The sequence below is a fragment of the Protopterus annectens genome, chromosome 14.part0, assembly GCF_019279795.1.
Source record: "Protopterus annectens isolate FY-2018-M chromosome 14.part0, PAN1.0, whole genome shotgun sequence".
Taxonomy (NCBI): Eukaryota; Metazoa; Chordata; order Ceratodontiformes; family Protopteridae; genus Protopterus; species Protopterus annectens.
In genome coordinates, this window is record NC_056748.1 from 510054890 (window position 1) to 510074983 (window position 20094).

The 20094-nt window shown below is 38.9% G+C and overlaps 1 protein-coding gene across 1 annotated transcript in view; it reads left to right on the top strand.

Moving 5' to 3' along the window:
- Positions 1-20094, top strand: part of LOC122788694 (prominin-1-A-like) — an 899670-nt gene that overhangs the window by 818540 nt on the left and 61036 nt on the right. Inside the window, exons 15-16 of the mRNA XM_044055589.1 lie at positions 5106-5190; positions 15501-15647. Coding sequence (XP_043911524.1) covers positions 5106-5190; positions 15501-15647 — 232 coding nt within the window. The remainder of the gene's footprint in view (positions 1-5105; positions 5191-15500; positions 15648-20094) is intronic.

Sequence of the window (20094 nt, forward strand, 5' to 3'; positions counted from 1 at the left end):
ATATAAATGGGTCCCCTTCACTTTACCGAAAAGCCACAATACCGACTTTCGTCTGAGCTAGCCAACAACACCAAAACGATATATCACTGAGTGCTCGGAACACTAATGGAAAATAGATGGTAAGGAAGTGCTTGGCCAGCATGTCAGCCTTTGCCCCTTACCTCACACAGTAGTCCAATCTCGGAGTTGGTATATTTAGTTAGGGGGGGGTCAGCCTCCCACAGGGGTTTGTTTTGTTTGCTGCTGTTGTGTGGTTGTTGGGTTGGCCAACATGTTACTCACCGTCCATTTTTCATCTGTGTTTCAAGTGGTCAGTGTTCTGTCATTTCGGTGTTGTCGCATTTCAGTAATGTGTAGGAGACCCATATAAATACATATTCCTAAAGATCCAAGCCTGTAGTCTCCTTGTTCTACCCATTCCTGATTCAGGAATCACAAGCCACACTGCTTCATCATCACTTTGTCTATGGATCCTTGAACTTTATTTTGCAAATCTTTTCACCTTTGGAAAGAAACATGTCCAACACATTGTTGCCTCTTCCTTTGGGGTTTCTTACCTTTTGCTACCAGCCAACTCAGCAGATTCTTCAATTTCTTCCTCCTCGAAGACAAGACTACTTTGTTTACTTCTGAAAGGCTATGGTCTTAGAGCTTTCTTTGTGATTGTTAACTATGTGTTTTTCACTATCCTGCTGCTCCTACATCTAATGATATGTACACTTTTCCTACACTTTGTTGAGACATGAGTGATCATGGGTGTGGGCATGTATACTGAATTTTGTATATCACAGTTCACTTCACTGCAGTGTTTTGGACTGTGTGAGCTGGTACTGCATTGTGTTTTTTCCCTCTATAATGTGGCATATATTTTTCAAGTTACACTTTTTGAAAATGAATATTTGGCAAAGCATAACTCATATTTTCCTGACCCAGCTGGGAATCCTCTTCTAGATCTTATAGAATCTGGACACATGTTTAGTCATGCCACCATTTTCCCTAATTTCTATGTTTTTTGGTGTCTCCTTATCCCATCTCTCAGGCATATTTCAGCTATGTACCTTACTCATTCTGGCTTTTTATTTTTGTTGCTTATGCCCTCATAGTACCATACTGTGGTCCCTAACCCCTCTGTTCTGGGTTCTTCTTATACCTGTAGCATCAGTCTAATAGCATGGCATGCTTACTTCTTCAGCCTCCTAGCATTACACTTCCTGCCAGTTCCCTCCTCCCTGAGCAGATCACCTTCCCTTCACTTTATATCTCTCCCCACTTAACTGTGGCCCTCTCCTCTGTATCCCAACTTAATTAAAAAAAAGAAAGTAATGATGTACCTCTCCAATTGTGCAGTCACCTGTGAATTCCAAATAAAACCTAGCACATGTCCTCTCTACTCTGTCTCCACAGTCATCCTCCATTGCAGATCTTTACTTTTTACACCACTTACTTAACCTTCAGAGTTCTTTTCCTCTTTACACTTTTAGCTTGGTGCATTAGTAGCATTTCTTAAAATGCTAATGTGCAATACTGTACTGGCCCTAATTCTGTTTTTTTATTTTTCCACTTGAAATTCTCTTTTGGAAGATCACTTTTTTTATATACAGTGTGATGGTGATTCATTGATTTTTTTCTGGTTTCGGTTCAGCCCATTTCCAGTTTTCAGTTGTCTCTGACATAGTTTCATGCCACGGCAAGCTCTTACCATTTTACTGGGTACAACGCTATTTCCTTTTGTTATTAAGTCACCTAGCACAGAACCCCTTGTAGACTTTTTCAGGTCTCTTTTTGTAAAACTATAACCGTTCCACTTATTTCCATCCATTCCTCACATCCATATAATATTCCATCTTTCCTAATATCTACTATGCCCTTCCTTCTCAAAGTCCCAGCAATCTAACATTTTCATTTCATAGGACAGCTGTGCTTCCACCAACCTCCCTTATACCCATAGGCTAACCTATATATCCATGAATACTCATGCAAGTCTTGTATATCCAGTATTTTCCTCATCCTAATATCTACTGCTTTATTTCTTCTCACTCATAAGTTCATAGGTAAATACTAGGCTATCTGTCCTTGTGGACCATTTTAAGGCTAGCCATTTCTCTCAAAGGTGGTAATCAAACCTTGTACCTTATGTCTGTGAGATAAACACCATAACACTGTGCTGACCTCCAAAAGCACTCAGTTTTCTCTCTACAGTGATTATTTTGTGGCTGATCTCTGCAGCCCGTCTTCTAAGGTATTCCCTCTTCACCCTTTCCTGTTTTCCTTTTAAAGTACATATGCATACCTCCTTGTAATCCTATTTCTCTCCAACATCCCTCTGCTACTCCAGCCACCCACTGCACTTGTTTCCTGATGTATTTTTGATGTCTCTTCCAGCAATTCCCCTTCCTTAATAGCATCCATAAACCCTCAGTTTAACTCTTCAGTGCATGAAACTTCACACCTACCTCATAGTCATTTGCTTCTTGAACTCCATCAAGCCACACCCTATGCCATATTTATTTTATTTTATTTATTTAAAGTTTGTTTTCTGGCTGGTGTGCTGGTATAAGACAGTTTTCAGCCACCTCCCAGGCCAAATGGCTAAACATCACATACAATATGAAAAACATCACATGTACTACATATAGACATTTATAAAGTAAAGAACAAAATACATAGCTTCTGAATAGTAAACAAAGCAATAGTTCAGTATACTATAACTATTTCCCCCTTCTTTATGAGTTAATCTATTGACTATCATGTTTCTTTACCCCCTTTCAGCCACTTAAAAATTAGCTGCTGATGTATGCCGACTACCTGCTGTTTGAATTAAAACAATAAGAGGTTTATGAACTAATGAGAGAAGTTTCTGGTAATAAAATCACAGCTTCCATGAAGTGAGTAACATTATGGCACTGAATATATGGCAATGGGACAGAGAGTCCATAATGGAATGGTTAGGTCAGAAAAAGAATGCTTTCTTAAAAATACTAAATAAAGTTATCTTAATACATTCTTAAATGCATTTGACCGAAATAAAAAAAAAACAGTAGTATCTGTATTCCGAAATTTCTGATTTAAAAGTAAGGCTGCCCTTACTACTTAGCTTCAGCTCCTTTATTTTTATTTATTTACTTCATTTTGATAACTAAATAGATCAGCTTGTCCTGGGACCCTTTTTAGCCATGACTTGGGCGTAGGCAAGATGGTAAAGAAAGACTTTTACAGTGAATAAAGATTAATATGAGGATCAATGGGTGCAAACAGCAATGCTGAGCTTTCAGTACATGAAGTGTTGTAGTTAGGGTAGGTTGAAGGGGGCAGCCTCCCTGGGAGCAAAGTGTTAGAGGGCACAGTTGGCAGACACCCATGCAACTGTAGTGCATTACTGGTATGCTGGTATTGTACTGCTGGAGTCTGAACTGAGGTGCTTTAGAACTCCATAAACCTGCAGCAGCTGTTTGCTTCAAATGTAGTACAGTTTTGTTACAGTTTAAAAAGAGATGAGAGGTTTTTTTAATAGCTCTTCAAGTCTGAAGAGCTCCTTAATGTCTACATTCAGAGCTGAAGTGCTTTAGTGCTTCATGTATAACACATGAACTGGGGCAACAGTCACCTTACCACATTTTCATTTAAAAAGAGATTTTTTTCTCTTTAAATCCAAAGTGCTTGAAGCTTAAAATTGAGGGGTAGGGTACCAGATCGGGGGATGGCCCCAGGAGCCAAAGGAGCCAGCTACACCTCTGAGTACAAGATGCACAGTAAGAAAACATCATGTATGACTGTGCTGAATAATGAAACCCACAACAATAAAATCAAATATTTACATTATACACAAATTAATCTGCAGAGTTGAAAAAGACAGGGTGTGAATCAAGTATTTACATTATATAATAAAAGTAATCCTTAGAGTCGAACAAGGTAAGACTTGTATTAGTTAAGTGAGCAGTACAGCATAGTGAGCTTGCTAGCCATCGTCAGGGAAACAAGTACAGTTTGACATCTTTATTACACTTTTTTTAGTTATTTTCTGAAGGCTTGAAGGGTGGTTTGCTGCCTAAACTTTTTGAGGGAGGTGGTTCCACACAAATAGGCTTGACTTAAATAAGGTTCTTACTACTTCTGTTGTTAGATTCTGGATCTAACTAGATAAGGAAGGCCATCGTGTTTGTCTCTGAGTGAATAGATTTGTTCCCCAAATTGTAGCTTTGACTTCAATGGTGGGCACTGGCCTTGGTTAATGATTTTGAAAAACAAATAACTAAATAGAAAGGTGGGTCTGCAATTTGTGGACAGCCATATTATATCATTAAGAAGCTTGCAATGATGGGTGTTTGGCTGTGCAAGGAGGACAAACCCTCATATCTTTTTTAAAGTGGATTGAATAGACTGTGTATTAGCACTTGAGTGGTAAGCAATCTGTGCGGGGTCAGTTTTAGGAATAAGACCATTCTGTACTTTGGCCTGTCTAGCTAAAGGAGATAGAAGGGATGTTGTTTTATAGCACAGTTTTAGTTGTGTTGAGCTTTGATGACATCTTTGTTAATTGTGTTATTTTGCAGTTGGCAGCCATTTTTGCAAAATAACACAATTAACAAAGAGGCTATGAAGTTGAGAAAGGGTGAAGTGCAAATTTCATCTGTTATAGTTTCTTGCTGGTAGCCATCTTAGAAGGTGTAGCAACAGTCAGTTTTCCTTCCTATTGTCTGTGACGTTATGATTCACCAAATGAAAATTTCCGTAAATCATGATTGGCAGGTTGATCACAGTCACTGACCTGCATACACTCTACTTTCACCTATACAACAAATGTTAAGGTCATACAAAATGTTTAGCATAACATTTCCCCTTGGGATTTGGGTTCTGACACTTTTTTCTGGTAAATTCTAATGACTTGCTGTAGATGCATAAATTGAATTATGAGGCTACCATTTAATAGTAAAAAATGCATGCTTTAAATAAATATACAACTTAAAATAATCCAAGAATCACGTGTGAGGTGTACAAGCCATTCACATAGGATCTGTAGGACTATGAGGCACCCAGTGCCAACATGTGAGATGACATGCTAATGCATTTATATTTAATATAACACATTTCCTACCTCTGTCTTCCAGTGACTGCCAAAGAAATGATCCACTGTGGTCCACTCTAAATCTTGGATCAGCCATTGATCTTGACAGCATGTTGAATATCAGTAAGGTTGGTACCTTTCATTCTTTTTTTCTGTTTTACAAGTCAGAATATACAAAGTGTTTGTATTATCTAACCAGGTTAGAATCCTTGCACATTTACAGGGGTATCCTGAGCTAAGTGACTGTACAGAACTGCACTAATGCAAATTAGATTATCAGTAATTGTCTATGTGAGACAGCAATGTCAGAAGGAATAGCTGACATCTAAATAAAGCAACTTATGATATAAAAACTACAGTAAACAAAATGCACAATTCTAACTATGCAGACTTTGCTGCTAATGTTTACTACTTGAGTCTGACTCTTCATAACATTAAAGACTGTAACACACCATGCCTGCCAGCAACTGCTTCTTTATGTTCTTTCAAATTCATACTCATTACTTCAGTAATACTGTCCATCTAGCTTAGCCTCTGCTGCCCCCCCCCCCTTCTTTTTTGCCTTTGATCTTTCCCAACATCAGTGTCTTCTCTAGTTAATTCTATCTTCCAGGAATGCTCATGGTACTGACTGCTGAGTTGTAGTCCCTCCCCCTCCAGCCCATTGAAAACAAAAAAGAAATGGCATTAAAAATTCAGAAATATGACTATCTGAAACATGTTTCTAGCCTCTCCAGAGCTATTTTGCCCTGCATCAAAGTACAAGCATCAGACAAATGATCCTAAGCTGCTTGTCAAAAATCATCACTTTTGTGAGAAAAACTTGCAGTTTGGTGCTGATTTTGATTCTAGGCTTCCTAATATGAGTCAAAACTCATCAAAGCTGTATTGATGAATTTAATACAGTCTTTTTTTTCTCCCTCTTTTTTTAAAAAATGCCTTAGATCTTGTGAAAGGGCTATGCCCCCATTTCATCCAAAGTATATATACACTACAGGTTGCAAAGATGAGGGAAAAAGAGAAAATAACTATGATAAACTCATTGATATTTACTTTAAGTTTTGCCACAGTGAATCATTAGGTTTCCATTTACCTGGGTTCATGTTCCTGTGATTTCAATCCACAGTTCAAGTACCATTCCATTTTTACCATTTTTAATTCACCATTCTTGGTCTTTTTTTTTATTCCCATCCTTCCTGTTTTGCTATTCTTACTGTTCTGCTACTGTATTTTTAACGTTGTTGGCAGTTGCTGTTATTGTGATTCAGTTTTTACTTATTGTTTTGAGATATTTACTTAACATGGAAAGTAAGGCTTTTAAAAAATATAAATGCTGTTATAAAATTTCACCTCAAGATAAACATTGTGTTTGTTGCTGAAGTGCAGAACATTTTTCTGATGCTTGTGATATTTGCACAACCTTAAGTCCAACTACTGTTAGAGGTATCTGCAGTTGTTTAGAATGGAATAAGGCTCTCCATCTGCTCCTGATGGAGCTTTGACATTAAGCACTGCTTTAAGTTTTTCTGTGTTGATTTCAAGGGCTTAGCCCCTTGCTGATTGGGATGATTCTTCCAAATACAAGGACAAGGGCAAAAAGAAGAACCATAATACTAACAAGGTTAAGGAATACTGTCCAGATCTTAAACCTGAAAAAAAAAAAAAAAAAAAAATAGAAAGACGGAAAAAGTGACCTCTACCCATTCACCTGCTGGTGTGTATAAATTACTAAATTACTCATTAAGGTACTGGCTATAAAGTCTTTTGTAAAGCTGGCTAGAACTAAGAGCATGATTCTTTGTCTGTTGATGAGGTGCACAAAATTTTGAGATCAAAGCCATCAACACCAAGGTGTTTTAAGTGCCACTTTGTAACAGCACCTGAGACTGATTCTGGAATGTTGATGGAGAACATTTTGAAGGGACAGCTAGGGATGTGTCTTACCTCTTCCCTGTATGGTAGCAGCATAGATGGAAGCACACCTTCTTTATAACCATTTTAGCAAAATCCTCCTTTTTTATACTGGTTCCCATATCAGTGGAAGTCTGTAGGAGGCCAAAGTCAAACCACATGACACTGATATATATTTTTTTCTAGGTGTTGTTTTGCCCTCTGCCTAATCACCATCAATGCTCCTCAATCAAACTTGAGCCCATTCATTGCCATTCATTCCAATGTGGTAGTTTTCCCCAACAAAGAAGTGAGAGCAATCTGGAGTGGCCATCATCCAGGCAAACATGTTAGTTGCCAGAGTCATGCTCAACTGAGGACTATCCAGACTACATTAGCTGCACTTCTACAACATGGTATCTGGACTAGTAGACCAAAGAACCTACAAAGGCTGGAACCTCATGTCAGTGGGGGACGGGGACTACTGCTGCCCCAGTCATTCATATCCTGCCACAATCACTGCAGCCACAACTTCTACCAACCTAATTCCAGAGTTCTACTCCCAAGGCCTTCCCAGCCTGGAATGACTAGGGTATTTCTAATTAATCCCTAACCCCACTCCTTACATAGTGATGAAAGCACCCTGGGATACCCAGTTATCAACCCCAAATATACAAGGCCATCTCCTCAATTTATAACTAACATGTAATCCTCCACTCATGGCAGGCCCTACCCCCAAAAAAGATAGTCAGTTGTATACACATCTGATGTTTAATTATAAGGAAAGTAACTGAAGTAATTATCACAACAATATGGCCCAGCATGTTACTTCTAGATAGTACCCCCCCCCCAATAAGAAGTTATAGTGACTTTCTGTGCACAGCAGAGGAGGAAGGCTGTGAATCTGAGTGGTCAGATTTACAGTACTATGCTTGGGGGAATGTATGCAGCTCTAAGCAGGGGTGCCACAGCAGTGGCAGCTTTAACATGCAGCTTTCTTTACTTAAAATAAATAAAATACAGAAAGGTGTCTTTAACTGAATGGCATCCTAGGCATCTACCAAGTGCACTTATGCATAGGGCCAAATCTGCCCCCGCTTGTGTGGAAGCAGCAACAACCAGGGCCCACCTCTCTATCCCTCCTGGGTGGACAGTTTGGCAAATGCCACTTATTCTCATCCTCTCCTATCTGGCTCTTCCAGCTTCTGATCCATTATTCAGACTTGGACCATCTGGATCATAGGGCTTTATCTTCTATGCCACTGAGCCAGGGCTCTACCTGGCATTGATGTTGCTGACAGATCTGTTGATGCCAGCAATGGTTTCAGTGTCAAAAACACAGCTGTCAAGGTTGTTGCCTTTGATGTCATTTTGCTATCAGAATACAAGGACTTAATGGGGATGCTGTCAACATTATGGGGTCCTTTGTTGGGATTCAGAATTAAGCTAAACACAGATTCTGCTGCTGATGCTGATGATGACAGTATTTCTGGGTCTAATGTTCTGACCTTTGAGGCCTGGATGTTGATGTTAGTCCCAGGGTGTGTAAGTTCTACTGTCAGAGGGCAGCTGGTCAAGACTGAACAGACACCAGAGTAGATGCCAGCTTACCTAAAGACTTTGCTGGCCTTGGCTAGCTTCAGTCTGTGGTAGTAGGCATGGATGTCCTCAGTGTAGAGTGCTGTGCAAATGTTCTCCTGTGTATGCTGCCCTGTGTGCCAGTACCCTCCATGTCATTCACTTCAGCAGCTTGTATTTCTTTGCCTGGATCTTCAGAAATTCATTTTTTCTGTTAATAAGACAGAGGAGATGGTAAGCTTTTACTGGACCGTATCCAATATCTAAGACAACTTCTAGCTTCTTCATCATCATCTAACTCATCATCTCTAAGGATGTATAAAAAAACATGTGTGCAAGATGAAGTATGTGGACTCTCCTCCTGATCTCGCAACAAAGATGTTGAGGATGAAGAATCCATTGATTCCTCCCATTTCCCCAAATGCTCCCAAATTTCAGGCGGTACTGGAAATAATGAGACAGAGAAGAAAATGGCCCAGAAACTCAATATCTTTCCAAAAAGGATCCTGCAGTAGGCTTTATGGACAGACCAACCCACTTTCTGGGTGGTCTGTCCCATAGACAAAAATCATTCTTCTGAAAAATCTGCATGAGAAAATCCTAATGTTATGACACTTGTCTTAAAGAGGACCAAACACAGTCCTTCAGCCACAAAAAAAAAACATGGATCTGCAGAACTGAGTCTCACAAACATGATTCTGTCATGGCTGCAGCTGTCCCTCAAAAGGATCTGAGCTTGACTCCATGGTTTAGCTGAATGGTGGTATGACTGCAACCTAGATGCCCTGATATTGATTACCTGCTGAGGTGCTGGAGAAGCCAGGTGGAGAGGGTGGAATTTAGTGGCTTTCACCCATTCTCCTGTTGTGGGGGGATGGATGAGGTGTTCTGTTTCAAGTTGGGTGCTCCCTATTGGAGACTGGAGAGTACTTTCTATTTTGGAAGCAGTAGATTTGCTGCAGTGATGAATATGACCGCTCTCTCTCTGCCATACATGTAAACACACACACACACACACACACACACACACACACACACACACACACACACACTGAGCTTTCCTTGGTGGGAGAGGGCCACCTTTCACAATGCTCACATTAAGATTTCACTGCTTCTCCAGGAAAGGAACACATGGATCTGTAGAGATAAGGGTGGATATCAACAGTAGAGGGATGTAGGAACTGAAAAATGGCTCTGACACAGCAGACTCCTGCTGTCCTTCCCCTGACTAAGGAACTAGGGGACATGGACAGATTTGGAAAATGTGTTTATGCATCTTTATTTTGCATGCGAGGGGTAAACTGCTTTTCTCATATATTAAGATTGCAGTGACATCTGGCAGATTAAGTGAGCCAGTCATTGGATGAACTGCTGCATGAACAGCTGAAACTAATATTGCAACCACAGATGGAAAATGTATCATCAGCTACCATCCTCACAATGAGACTTGTACACTCTTCAGCTGATAGTGTGGCTCAGGCAGGAATCAAAGGCATTGCAGTTCACTGTGAGGAGATGGTTGCTAATAAAGAAGTCTTTCCAGGAGAGGTGGGTTGAAGTCCATAATTAAACACTTACTTTTGGGTGGCCTGCTGTAAGGTAGTCCATGCAGAGACACTCTGAGTCAGTTTTAGGGAGGCATATTCACTAGTTCAACCTTAGAGTCTGCTATCATAGTCCTGCTGTTTTATGTGGTCTGTACAGCATATCTATCCATCAAACATTTGCTGTCTTTCCTGGCAGTTTCAGGGCCAAAATGTTGATCTTTCATTCCTTGACTTCATCCTTATTCACTTAACAGTGCCTATTTACCATCCTGAAAATAACAGCACACTACAACTTACCCCACACCCGGACCCCAAGTAGAAAATGGCATTAAAGGGGTTGATGATGACAATATCATCATCTTTGTACTTTCACTTCTTTTTATAAATCCTAGATCCAAGTATCAACACATGCTACACTGCTGTCAGCATTACTGTTTCACTTAAAAGTGCAACCTATATCTCCATGCACATGCGCACCACGTAAGTTACTCTGTTTTGACTAGGTTTATACTACTCAAATTCATCAGCAGCCACCTACCACTTCATGTATTGCAATCACTACCTCCTAATTTGTCTTCATCCCCTTCATGCCACATCACAACTGTTTAATCATAGCAGTATCTTTATGAATCCAATCTCACTAGTTGCTATTGCCACTGCCTCCTCAGAGGAAGACATGTCCATTGTATTCAGGAGGTCCTCAACGTGTTTCTTTCACCTTCCAAAAATGTTCTCATCTGAAGTCATTGTTTCTCCAATGGTGTAATAACTGCATTAAGTAATAGCAATAATAACTTCTGAGTCCATGGGGTACAGAGATTTACTTGTTCCCAGTGATTTTTCCAATATACATTACTAGACTGAGACCACATGAAGCAGGCAGGGATATGGTCACTGTGTCCCGGATGTACCTTCACCAACATTCTGCTACTGTCCAAACTTCTCTATTTCTATATACCAAACACCTTCCTCAGCTTTCTTCATAACCCTGATTTGATCCCTGAAAATAGGCTTCTGTTCCCCATAATTCTCTGCAAGATATGGCACACTCAGACCTGAAACAGCTCGCCAACCTTTCCCTTCCCCTTCCTTGTATGCCTCACCTTCCAATCCCCTTCAATCTTTGATGCTTTTACCTGTTGGTTTTACTATAAGCTTTGAGTCCCTCACTGTTTGGAGACTCCATGAGGGGACACATGCACACAAGACATTTCAGACAGACTTTATATAAGTATGTATTAGCACTGTAATCGGCAAGTTTAAGTATTTTTCTCAGTGCTGGGGCTGTCTGTGCATATACACTACTTCAGCTGACATTCCTGAGGTAGGAGTGTTCATAGTTCTCAGCTTTCCGTATACAAAATGAGGAACTCTACCTCTCATAATGGGGGGGGGGGATTAATAAATCGTGGGACCCAAACAACTTCAGCTAAGAAGCTCACAGGGTTTTTAACCATTTCTATATAATTACAAAATGTTTTGATAAGTTTATATGATTCAGTATTATTCTGCATGGATATTTATTAAAAAAAAGTTTTAACAATGAAGATGTGACAGACTCTTTCAACATGGAAGAGCATATAACACGGAATTTGTAAGATTCATGATGAGGAATGCTCCATGGTGTTTAGCTGACAGATGTGCCAGTGCTTGGTATAAACATAGTAGAGTGTTCATTTATTCTAAGAATCTGGAAGGAGGAGATAGCAGTCAGGCACTGCAGTGATGAAACACATTTATAAAACTGCAACTCAAGGCTAACAAGATTATGAGTATCTGACCTCTAGGGCTACAAAATGTACTTCTTGTTTCCTTGCTGCGATTATCAGAATAAGTTATCAATACTTACTTAAAAAAAAACTTTGAAACTTTATTTTAGTTTGTCTAAGTGTAACAAATACCAAACAGCCACAGCAAGCAAAACCAGCACAAATATTTTTTAACTACAGGAAGAACGTACACAGGAGAAGGCTCTCTAGTATATGTCACTGCTACTGAAGTTGGGAAAGACAGTTGACCTGCTGGAAGTTCAGGAATTAATTTCAAACAGCGGAAGCAATAGAGGAGAACCATTGCAGAAATTAAAAATTATAAAACATTTCTCTTTTTGAAAAAAAAAAAGAAAAAATGTGATATGTTGCACACTGCATGCCCCCACTGATCCAAGTATGGAAAAAGCTAAAGGTCAAATGGTATGTGTGCACTGTCTGTGCTGCAGTGAGAATGACGGTGCAGGCAACAGGTCAGCTAGATTACTAATAGTGGTAGTTTATGGGAGATGGAAATACAGAAGAATGAATACCTTCTTTTCTTTTAAGCTAATTTAGTATACTGATGCATAGTCATGGAGCTTAGCAACCATGATTGTACATCACACAATGACTTTCCTCAAAAAACCTTTGATAACATTGTTTGAATGACGAGGCTGGCAGTACTTACAGGGCCTCCTCAGCAAGTACCTATTCCTAGGTAATTCCCCAGGGAGTTTTGCCTTAGGTCCAACTGTAATTATGCTCACGGCTTGCAATGATAGTGGTTTAACTGCTGTGTAGTCTTAATATGAAAAATTCAGCAAGATAATTTTTATTTTGTTTATTTATTTAGATAAAATGAATGAATAAATATGATACCTTGTATTGTTATGTTGTATCAATATCATATATGCAAAATGGGAGAGCATCATTTCTATCTACTTATATATTGAAAATATGGTCACCAAATGAATTGAATGAAAAAAAAAGATAGTGGCATACCTCCTTCCCATTAAAAGAGTTCTGAGACATAAGTCAGCACAGAACTCGTAGAGAACATTACCATTCACTAACGTTTCTATGAATGCATCAAATTGTTTTGTTTTTTTTTCCATTGGCATAAAGAATACATTTTCCTTGCCACAATTTATTAAGCACTTCTATATTGCAAATGTACATGTATGAGGGTGTGTGTCATCTGTAGTATTTCATGGTGACATTGCAAATAAATACATAAAATAAAAATAATTGTCCAAAATAAGGTAAAGTGTTTCACAGTTACCCCCGTATAGTTTCTCATTCATTTCCTTTATCCGAAAATATAAAACAATGAACAATTTAAACTTTATTTTAATACTATTTTCCATATGTACAACATGAAACAACTAAAAAAAAACATTACATGCAAAACATAGACTGGTAAATACAATGACATAATGAGTGATGAAAGGTAAACAGTGTGGATAACCTTTGAGGTAGCCATTTGAAATGTCAGATGCCGAGAGTGAATGGCCCAAAGATCCGACTTACATATACTATGTCCAAGAGGCCATTTCTCTGAATATTCCCTTTTCTCTGAGTTATGGTAATCTCTGTGTTGGTATATGTAAGTTTGGGGGGGGCTCTTAACCTCCACAGAACAGTGATTCTGGAGCCAGGCTTCTCAAACAGAAGTTAGGTCCCTGTCCTAGTCTGCATTTGACATTTAGGGCAGTCTCCAGGTAACTGTGGGGTTACTCACAATCCTCTGCTTGTATGTCTTATAGTTGGAGTTTCTGCAAGTAAATGAGCGGATTACCTCAGTGTGACTGACTATGAACTGTAGAAATGAAAACCCTCTATAGCTTATGTATGTTCACCTAACAGCTCTTTGGAGTATTAGGTCTTAATAAAGTCCATGGTTACAAGACTTGATAGTACCACATAATGATGTTGGGACTAAGAGACTTCAGTGCACACATGGCAAATGGTGGTTAATACCTTAAAGTGCATGATTGGGATGAATGGTCTACTTGACCTGAACCCAAGTGGTGAATGATATTCTTCTCTGCTAGTCATGGATTGCCCACAACAAGCACCATGTTCAAATAGAAGGCTTCTTATAGAGGTACTTGGTATCAGAGCACCTTGGGGGAAGATGTGCCATTAAAACCTAAGGTTGTATGTTTTTGTCAACCAGATGAAACGAGGCTTTGAGTGTCAGCTGGTCACCCCTTGGTGATGACTTTGAGTCACATGACTAGGGTAACAAAGTGAACAGACCCAAGAAACCCAGGTATATAGTGAAGGTGTGAACACCTAGCCGATGCTTTTGTGTGAGATGAGTTCAGGTCCCACTTTCAGGAAAGCTTCTCAAATATAGCTAGTGAGGTTACAAATGAAGAGTCTGAATGAATCCTGTTCAAGCCCTCAGTAGCCAAGCAAACAGCAGGAAGCTGTGGCCAAAAAGGAGTCATTATTTGTTATGCTGGCAACGCTTTAACATGCTGGTGATCTTCAGCAGTGAGGACAGCCTTAACATTAAAAAAGGAGGTTTTCCATACAATGCTAGTGGGAGGGTATCTGGATATATGCTAGAGGTACTGACATTCCAGAAAGACAACAGCTGAGGTAGTTGTTAAAGTAAAGGTATAAGAAAAGTGTAGTGATGTCATGTAGAGTCAATTGTAGAATGCATTAAGTATGTTCTGACAAATCTTACAGTGACTCATTGAGGGGCATTGTTCAGGCTTTTCTCAGCAAGGGTGGAGTCCATGGAGAAATGTTTACTTCAGATGGGGACATTTTTTGGGAGGTGAAATAAACACTTAGAACACCTCCTGAATCCAGTGGATATGCCATCCTCAGAGAAGGCAATGGCAAAATCAACTGGTGGGTCTGGAAATATTTTTGTTGATGCGGATATTGTACTGTAGAATTAGTTCTGATGTGTAAGGCTGTTGGAGTTGATGAGAGCTGTTCAGAAATGTTGGAAGTGCAGGATTTTGTTATGTCATTGTGGTTAACACACATTTTGAAGATTTTGTGGAAGGTGGGTACAATATCTCTAGACTGGAAAATTAGGATCATAGTCCTCATTTAAGAAAAAAGTGTGGCAGAAAGGTATGATCCTAGATCAGTGTTCAGCAAACTGTTAAATTGCAAGCAATGTGTGTGTGTGTGTATGTGTGTGTGTGTGTATGTGTGTGTGTGTATACCTGACAGTGTATATCCGTTACACCCATCAACTGAAAGATCTCATACTCTCATATCTATTTCAGTACTCTCTGTTTTATAATGTTACAGGAAGTTGTATTCCAATAAATAGTATGGGTTGGAGGTTAGCATAATGGTTAAGATATTTACCTTGCATACACCAATTGCAGGGTCTGATTTTCACATTGGGTAATTGATTAGGCTTAAAATTGCCCATAAGGGCAATTAGTCTAGTACTCATCTATGACCCTATGAGCCACCTTGGGTCTCTACTCTTAAAAGAAGAAATTGGCCTAGTGGGTCTAGCCCAGTCAATAAAGTGCAAATAAGTAAGTAGATACCATGTAAAAGTAGTAGTAAATGTCTGTTGCCTTACACATTTGTAGAGTTACTGTGTTAGTATAGTAATGAGGAATGCTCTTGACAAGTAACTCTTCAGTATTCTGGCTAACCTTCTCGTTATTGTTTATTGTATAGTACATGTCTGACATCACATCGCAGTTTGACAATGCCAATATCAACATTTCAAACATCGTACTGCTGAAAGATGATGGCAAGAAAATTCTGTCCGACTTTGTGAATTCGGGAATTGACCGACTCAATCTGACCACTCTTTCACAACAGGTGACCCCTTTTTGTTATGCCATGTCCTTTGCTAAGGCAGATGTTAGATTGCTCAAATGTCATTTATGTTTCAATCTATAGTACTCTCAATGTTTCAGTTGTTTTGCTCTGTATAAAAATAAACAGTACCAGAACTAAGACATATATCTAACCGGACAATTCATGCAACATTTGTAAATGTCAAAATAATACATCTTGATTTGTATTGGTCTGACAGAAGGGGTACATATATGTTTCCATGTGAGTGTGTAACTAATTAGAGCCTAGTTCACGTAACTTCCTTTATATTTACTCTCTCATTCTCCTTCAATTTCACATTAGTCTATATCCATGTGTAATTCCTCACTGGACTCCATCTTCACTGCATCTTCATTATTTACTATTCATCATTCTGCAGGCTTTGCATTTGGGAAACCTGACAGGTGTATGACTGCCAGTTTTGTGAATGCTGATAATGTGAATCAAAATTGGTGAAAAACACTTTTAGCAATCACTGACTTTCCGCTTATGCATACAGGAGTTGGTGATATGTATATCTATTTCTATCTGTATGTCTATCTTTAGCGATAGATATAAATATATAGCTATAAGTTGGGGTACAAGGGTCCAAATAACTGGTATGTTTATTACTGAAAGTGTTTTTCAGTGATTATGTTTACATTATTGGCATTCATAGAAAGTACTGATGATTATTCAACATAAATCCTTCAAGTATACCCCTCTTGGCTTACACTTTGACTGCCACTAGATCTGCATTCCCCACTGTTCTCAGTCCTGCTCACTATTCTGTATATCCCCTACAGTTGTACATATTGTAACTATAAGATTGATTGTGTGGAATCATGCTATGTATGGTCATTTAGCTGTACATGTGAAGTGTGCTGTTTAACTCATTGCTCCCGTCAACACATTCTCTTGTATGTATGCATCGACTATTATTGTTATATGAGTGGTTATAACCCCTGGCAGCTGAACCCAAAAATGGTCCACTTGGAGCAATGTTCTACTCTAATTAATAAATGTTTATTTTATACCTACACACACACACACACACACACACACACACACACATATATATATATATATATATATATATATATATTTGTTGATTATATAGGCCCACTGGATATACACTTCCTTTTCAGGGACAACACAGAAGTAATGTCTGGTTAAGTGAGAGCAAAAGTGTGTGTTTTCTAATTGGGGTGGGGGTTAAATAACTGATTATACCTAGTGTTAATAAGACTATACATACACCATTTATAATTATTCCTCCTGCACCCCTCCTTTGTAAGCATACCCTATTACAGGCATTATGTAGCTTTTCCATTACACACTGTAAGTTTCAGCTGTTCCCATCTACTTGAGCTTCTACCAGCATCTCCATTTGTGGCAACTTTCCTCTTTTAATTAGCCCTCTGATTGTTTCACTTCTCATGTTTCCTAGAGTTCTCGTATTCCAAACCTTTTAATTGTTAGTGCACAATTTAAGCGTTGCTAGTTTTGTGCTTTTTCTGAATGATCATCTCAATGATTATGCCTATATTTTCTTACTCTGTTTTTAGATGCAAAGACGCATCAGTTCCTCCTTAGGTTCTATCCCAGGTAAATGCAAGCACACACCAGCAGCTAGGATTTGACTCCATTGTAGACTCTTTATTATTACCCACTTCTTTGTTTTCAAGTTTTATTTATTTTTATATTTTTTATTTTGTTATTAAATATTTGCTCCTCTTGGCCATCAGTTAATGTTCGATGTCTCTCCTTACCCACCATTCCTTCTAGACTGACTAGAATGGGGATGAAAACCTGGAAACGCAATTGGTAGAGCAAATTATCTACCCTTCTAGAGGACTGAGAGAAAATCAAGACATTCTGACCCAGTGACATCCACACCTAACCTCAGAGATTTATGGCCTGTAATTCCCCTGAAGGAAGGGAATGCAGTGATGTAAGCATAAGTACCTGGGCATTTCCGCTCATCATGCACTGTCTTCTTTCCTTTCAGTGCACGTATGCACTTGTGAGACACTGAAACTTGTCTCCTGCTTCCTCTAAAGAACAGCACAGTGCCAGACAAAATCCCTCCCTAACATAGGTCAGCTGCCATCAGCTGCTCAAATCTAACCCAATCCCAGCCAGCCCTCCAGCTTCCTGGAACACTAGTCAGTCTTGGATCAACAGCATCATAGGCAGACTTGGTTGGCTATTTTCAGGTTTTTATGTTAATCCCTTTTTGCATCATAGCAGCTTCTTTTCCCTTTCAGATTTGGGAATATCAACCACTTTTTGCAGTATGGCGTGCTTGCTTGCTTTTTCTTCTGATGTTGCATAACCTCATACAGTCTAGATGACTCATCCATTCATATCACTAATTATTTCCATCCAGATGCCACAGCTCTCTAATACAAAGCAGAGATAGGTTTAAGAAGGGTGTTTATATGCACTCATTACTAGCTTACTTACTTAATGGCAACCTTTTGATGAGCCCACTCCATGATAGGCATTCTCCTCGAATCTATGTATGGTGGAAAGCTGGCAAAGTGATTGGCATTCCACAATATTGCTGGTTGTTGATAGACATCCCATTAGCTAGGTACAGTCAGTACTGCATCTCTGTTGGCTGGTCAGCCACTGGTACCTGATCAGTGAATTTGAATCTGGTATGCTAGAGTTGGACTGGAGAGGCAGTTTACTAAAAAAAATATTAGAAAATATGGAGAGAAGCATACATTCTTTCAGGAACATTCCAGTGGATCAACAACAGTTTGAGTGAGTGCCAGTTGATCAAAAAAAGTCCAGAACAACTTTTGCTGACAGTGGATTTTTCTTTTTTTTTTCCACTGTTGTGTGACCTCATAGTAGATGTATGAGGGGTTCAGGAGGGTTTGCTCCCTGGAAAAATACCTTACCTCCAGACTTTGCTGAAAGTTGTTTCAAACATGTTTTTTCAGTCAGTTGGTACTGAATCAAGTAGTTGTTGGTCTATTGACATGAATCCATTCTTTCCTAGTAGAACACTATAATCTTTTTCAAGGCTTGTTTATATATATATATATATATATATATATATATATATATATATATATATATATATATATATATACACACACACACACACACACACACACACACACACACACACACACACACACACACACACATATATATATAGTTTCACTTCATAATCTTGAAATGCTGAAATCTCGAATTTCAGCATTTTGAAACTATGAAGCCGAACCATTCACAATCCCAAAACCCACAATCACGAACATACATACACCATACACCACATAATACACACACCATTCTACCCACAGCACACAAGCCACACAACCCTACACTACACATAAGCAGGGGGGGGGGCAAGCCCCCATGCACCCCCCACACACCCTCTACTTATATATACCAACTCCAAGATCGCACATAATGAAAAAAAAATCATACCACGGCATTCTACACTCGCTCACACACAAATACACAAACACCAACAAATCCATCACTCACACTCATACTTACACCTCCTTACCCTTACCCACACATACAATGTACAAAAACACACACACACACATACACTCACTCACCTTCAATTCCAAACACCATACCAGCCAAACACTTCACATAACTTACCGGCAATGCATACGCGTGGATTTGAGATATTCAAATTCGCTCTTATGCACTTTCGGCATTCTGAATTTTCAGCTTCATGGTCTCGGAATGCTGAAATTTGAGATTTCAACAATTCGAGATTATGAAGTGAAACTATATATATATATATATATATATATATATATATATATATATATATATATATATATATATATATATATCTATATCTATATATATATATATATATATATATATATATATATATATATATATATATATATATAGCCTTGGTCAACACCTAGAGGTGCAGAATTGTTTGTTTGAATGTCTGGTTTACCAAAGAGATGTTACATTGTGGAATGTATATTAGGTGTGTGTGTTAGGGTTAGATAAGGGGTTCAATTAAGTGTGCGTGCACGTGTGGGTGTGGGTGTGGGTGTGTGTGTGTGGGTGTTCACGCACAGTTGTGAGTGTTTAGAGTTAGGGTCATAGTTAGGTTAGGGGACATATTCACTGTATGTGTATGTGTATGTGTGTGTGGTGAGTGTCCAAGTTGTCTTGTTCAGTGGAAGTGTTATGGAAAGAGCTTTTTTAAAGTTAAGACACATGTTAGGGTTAGGGTTAGGGACAGGGGCAGGGTTAATGTTAGGGTTTGCACATATAACTAAGGTGAAATGGGGGGGGGAGCCATTCCAGTCATCTTCTTCAAGCTTAATGTTGCCAGAATTAGACAAAACTTATTAGCTAAAAAGTTTTTTTCCAGATTTAACAAAATTGTAATTTGACATTCTTAAACTAAAGTAAATTTTAAACACTGTGTTCCCTATACATCAACACA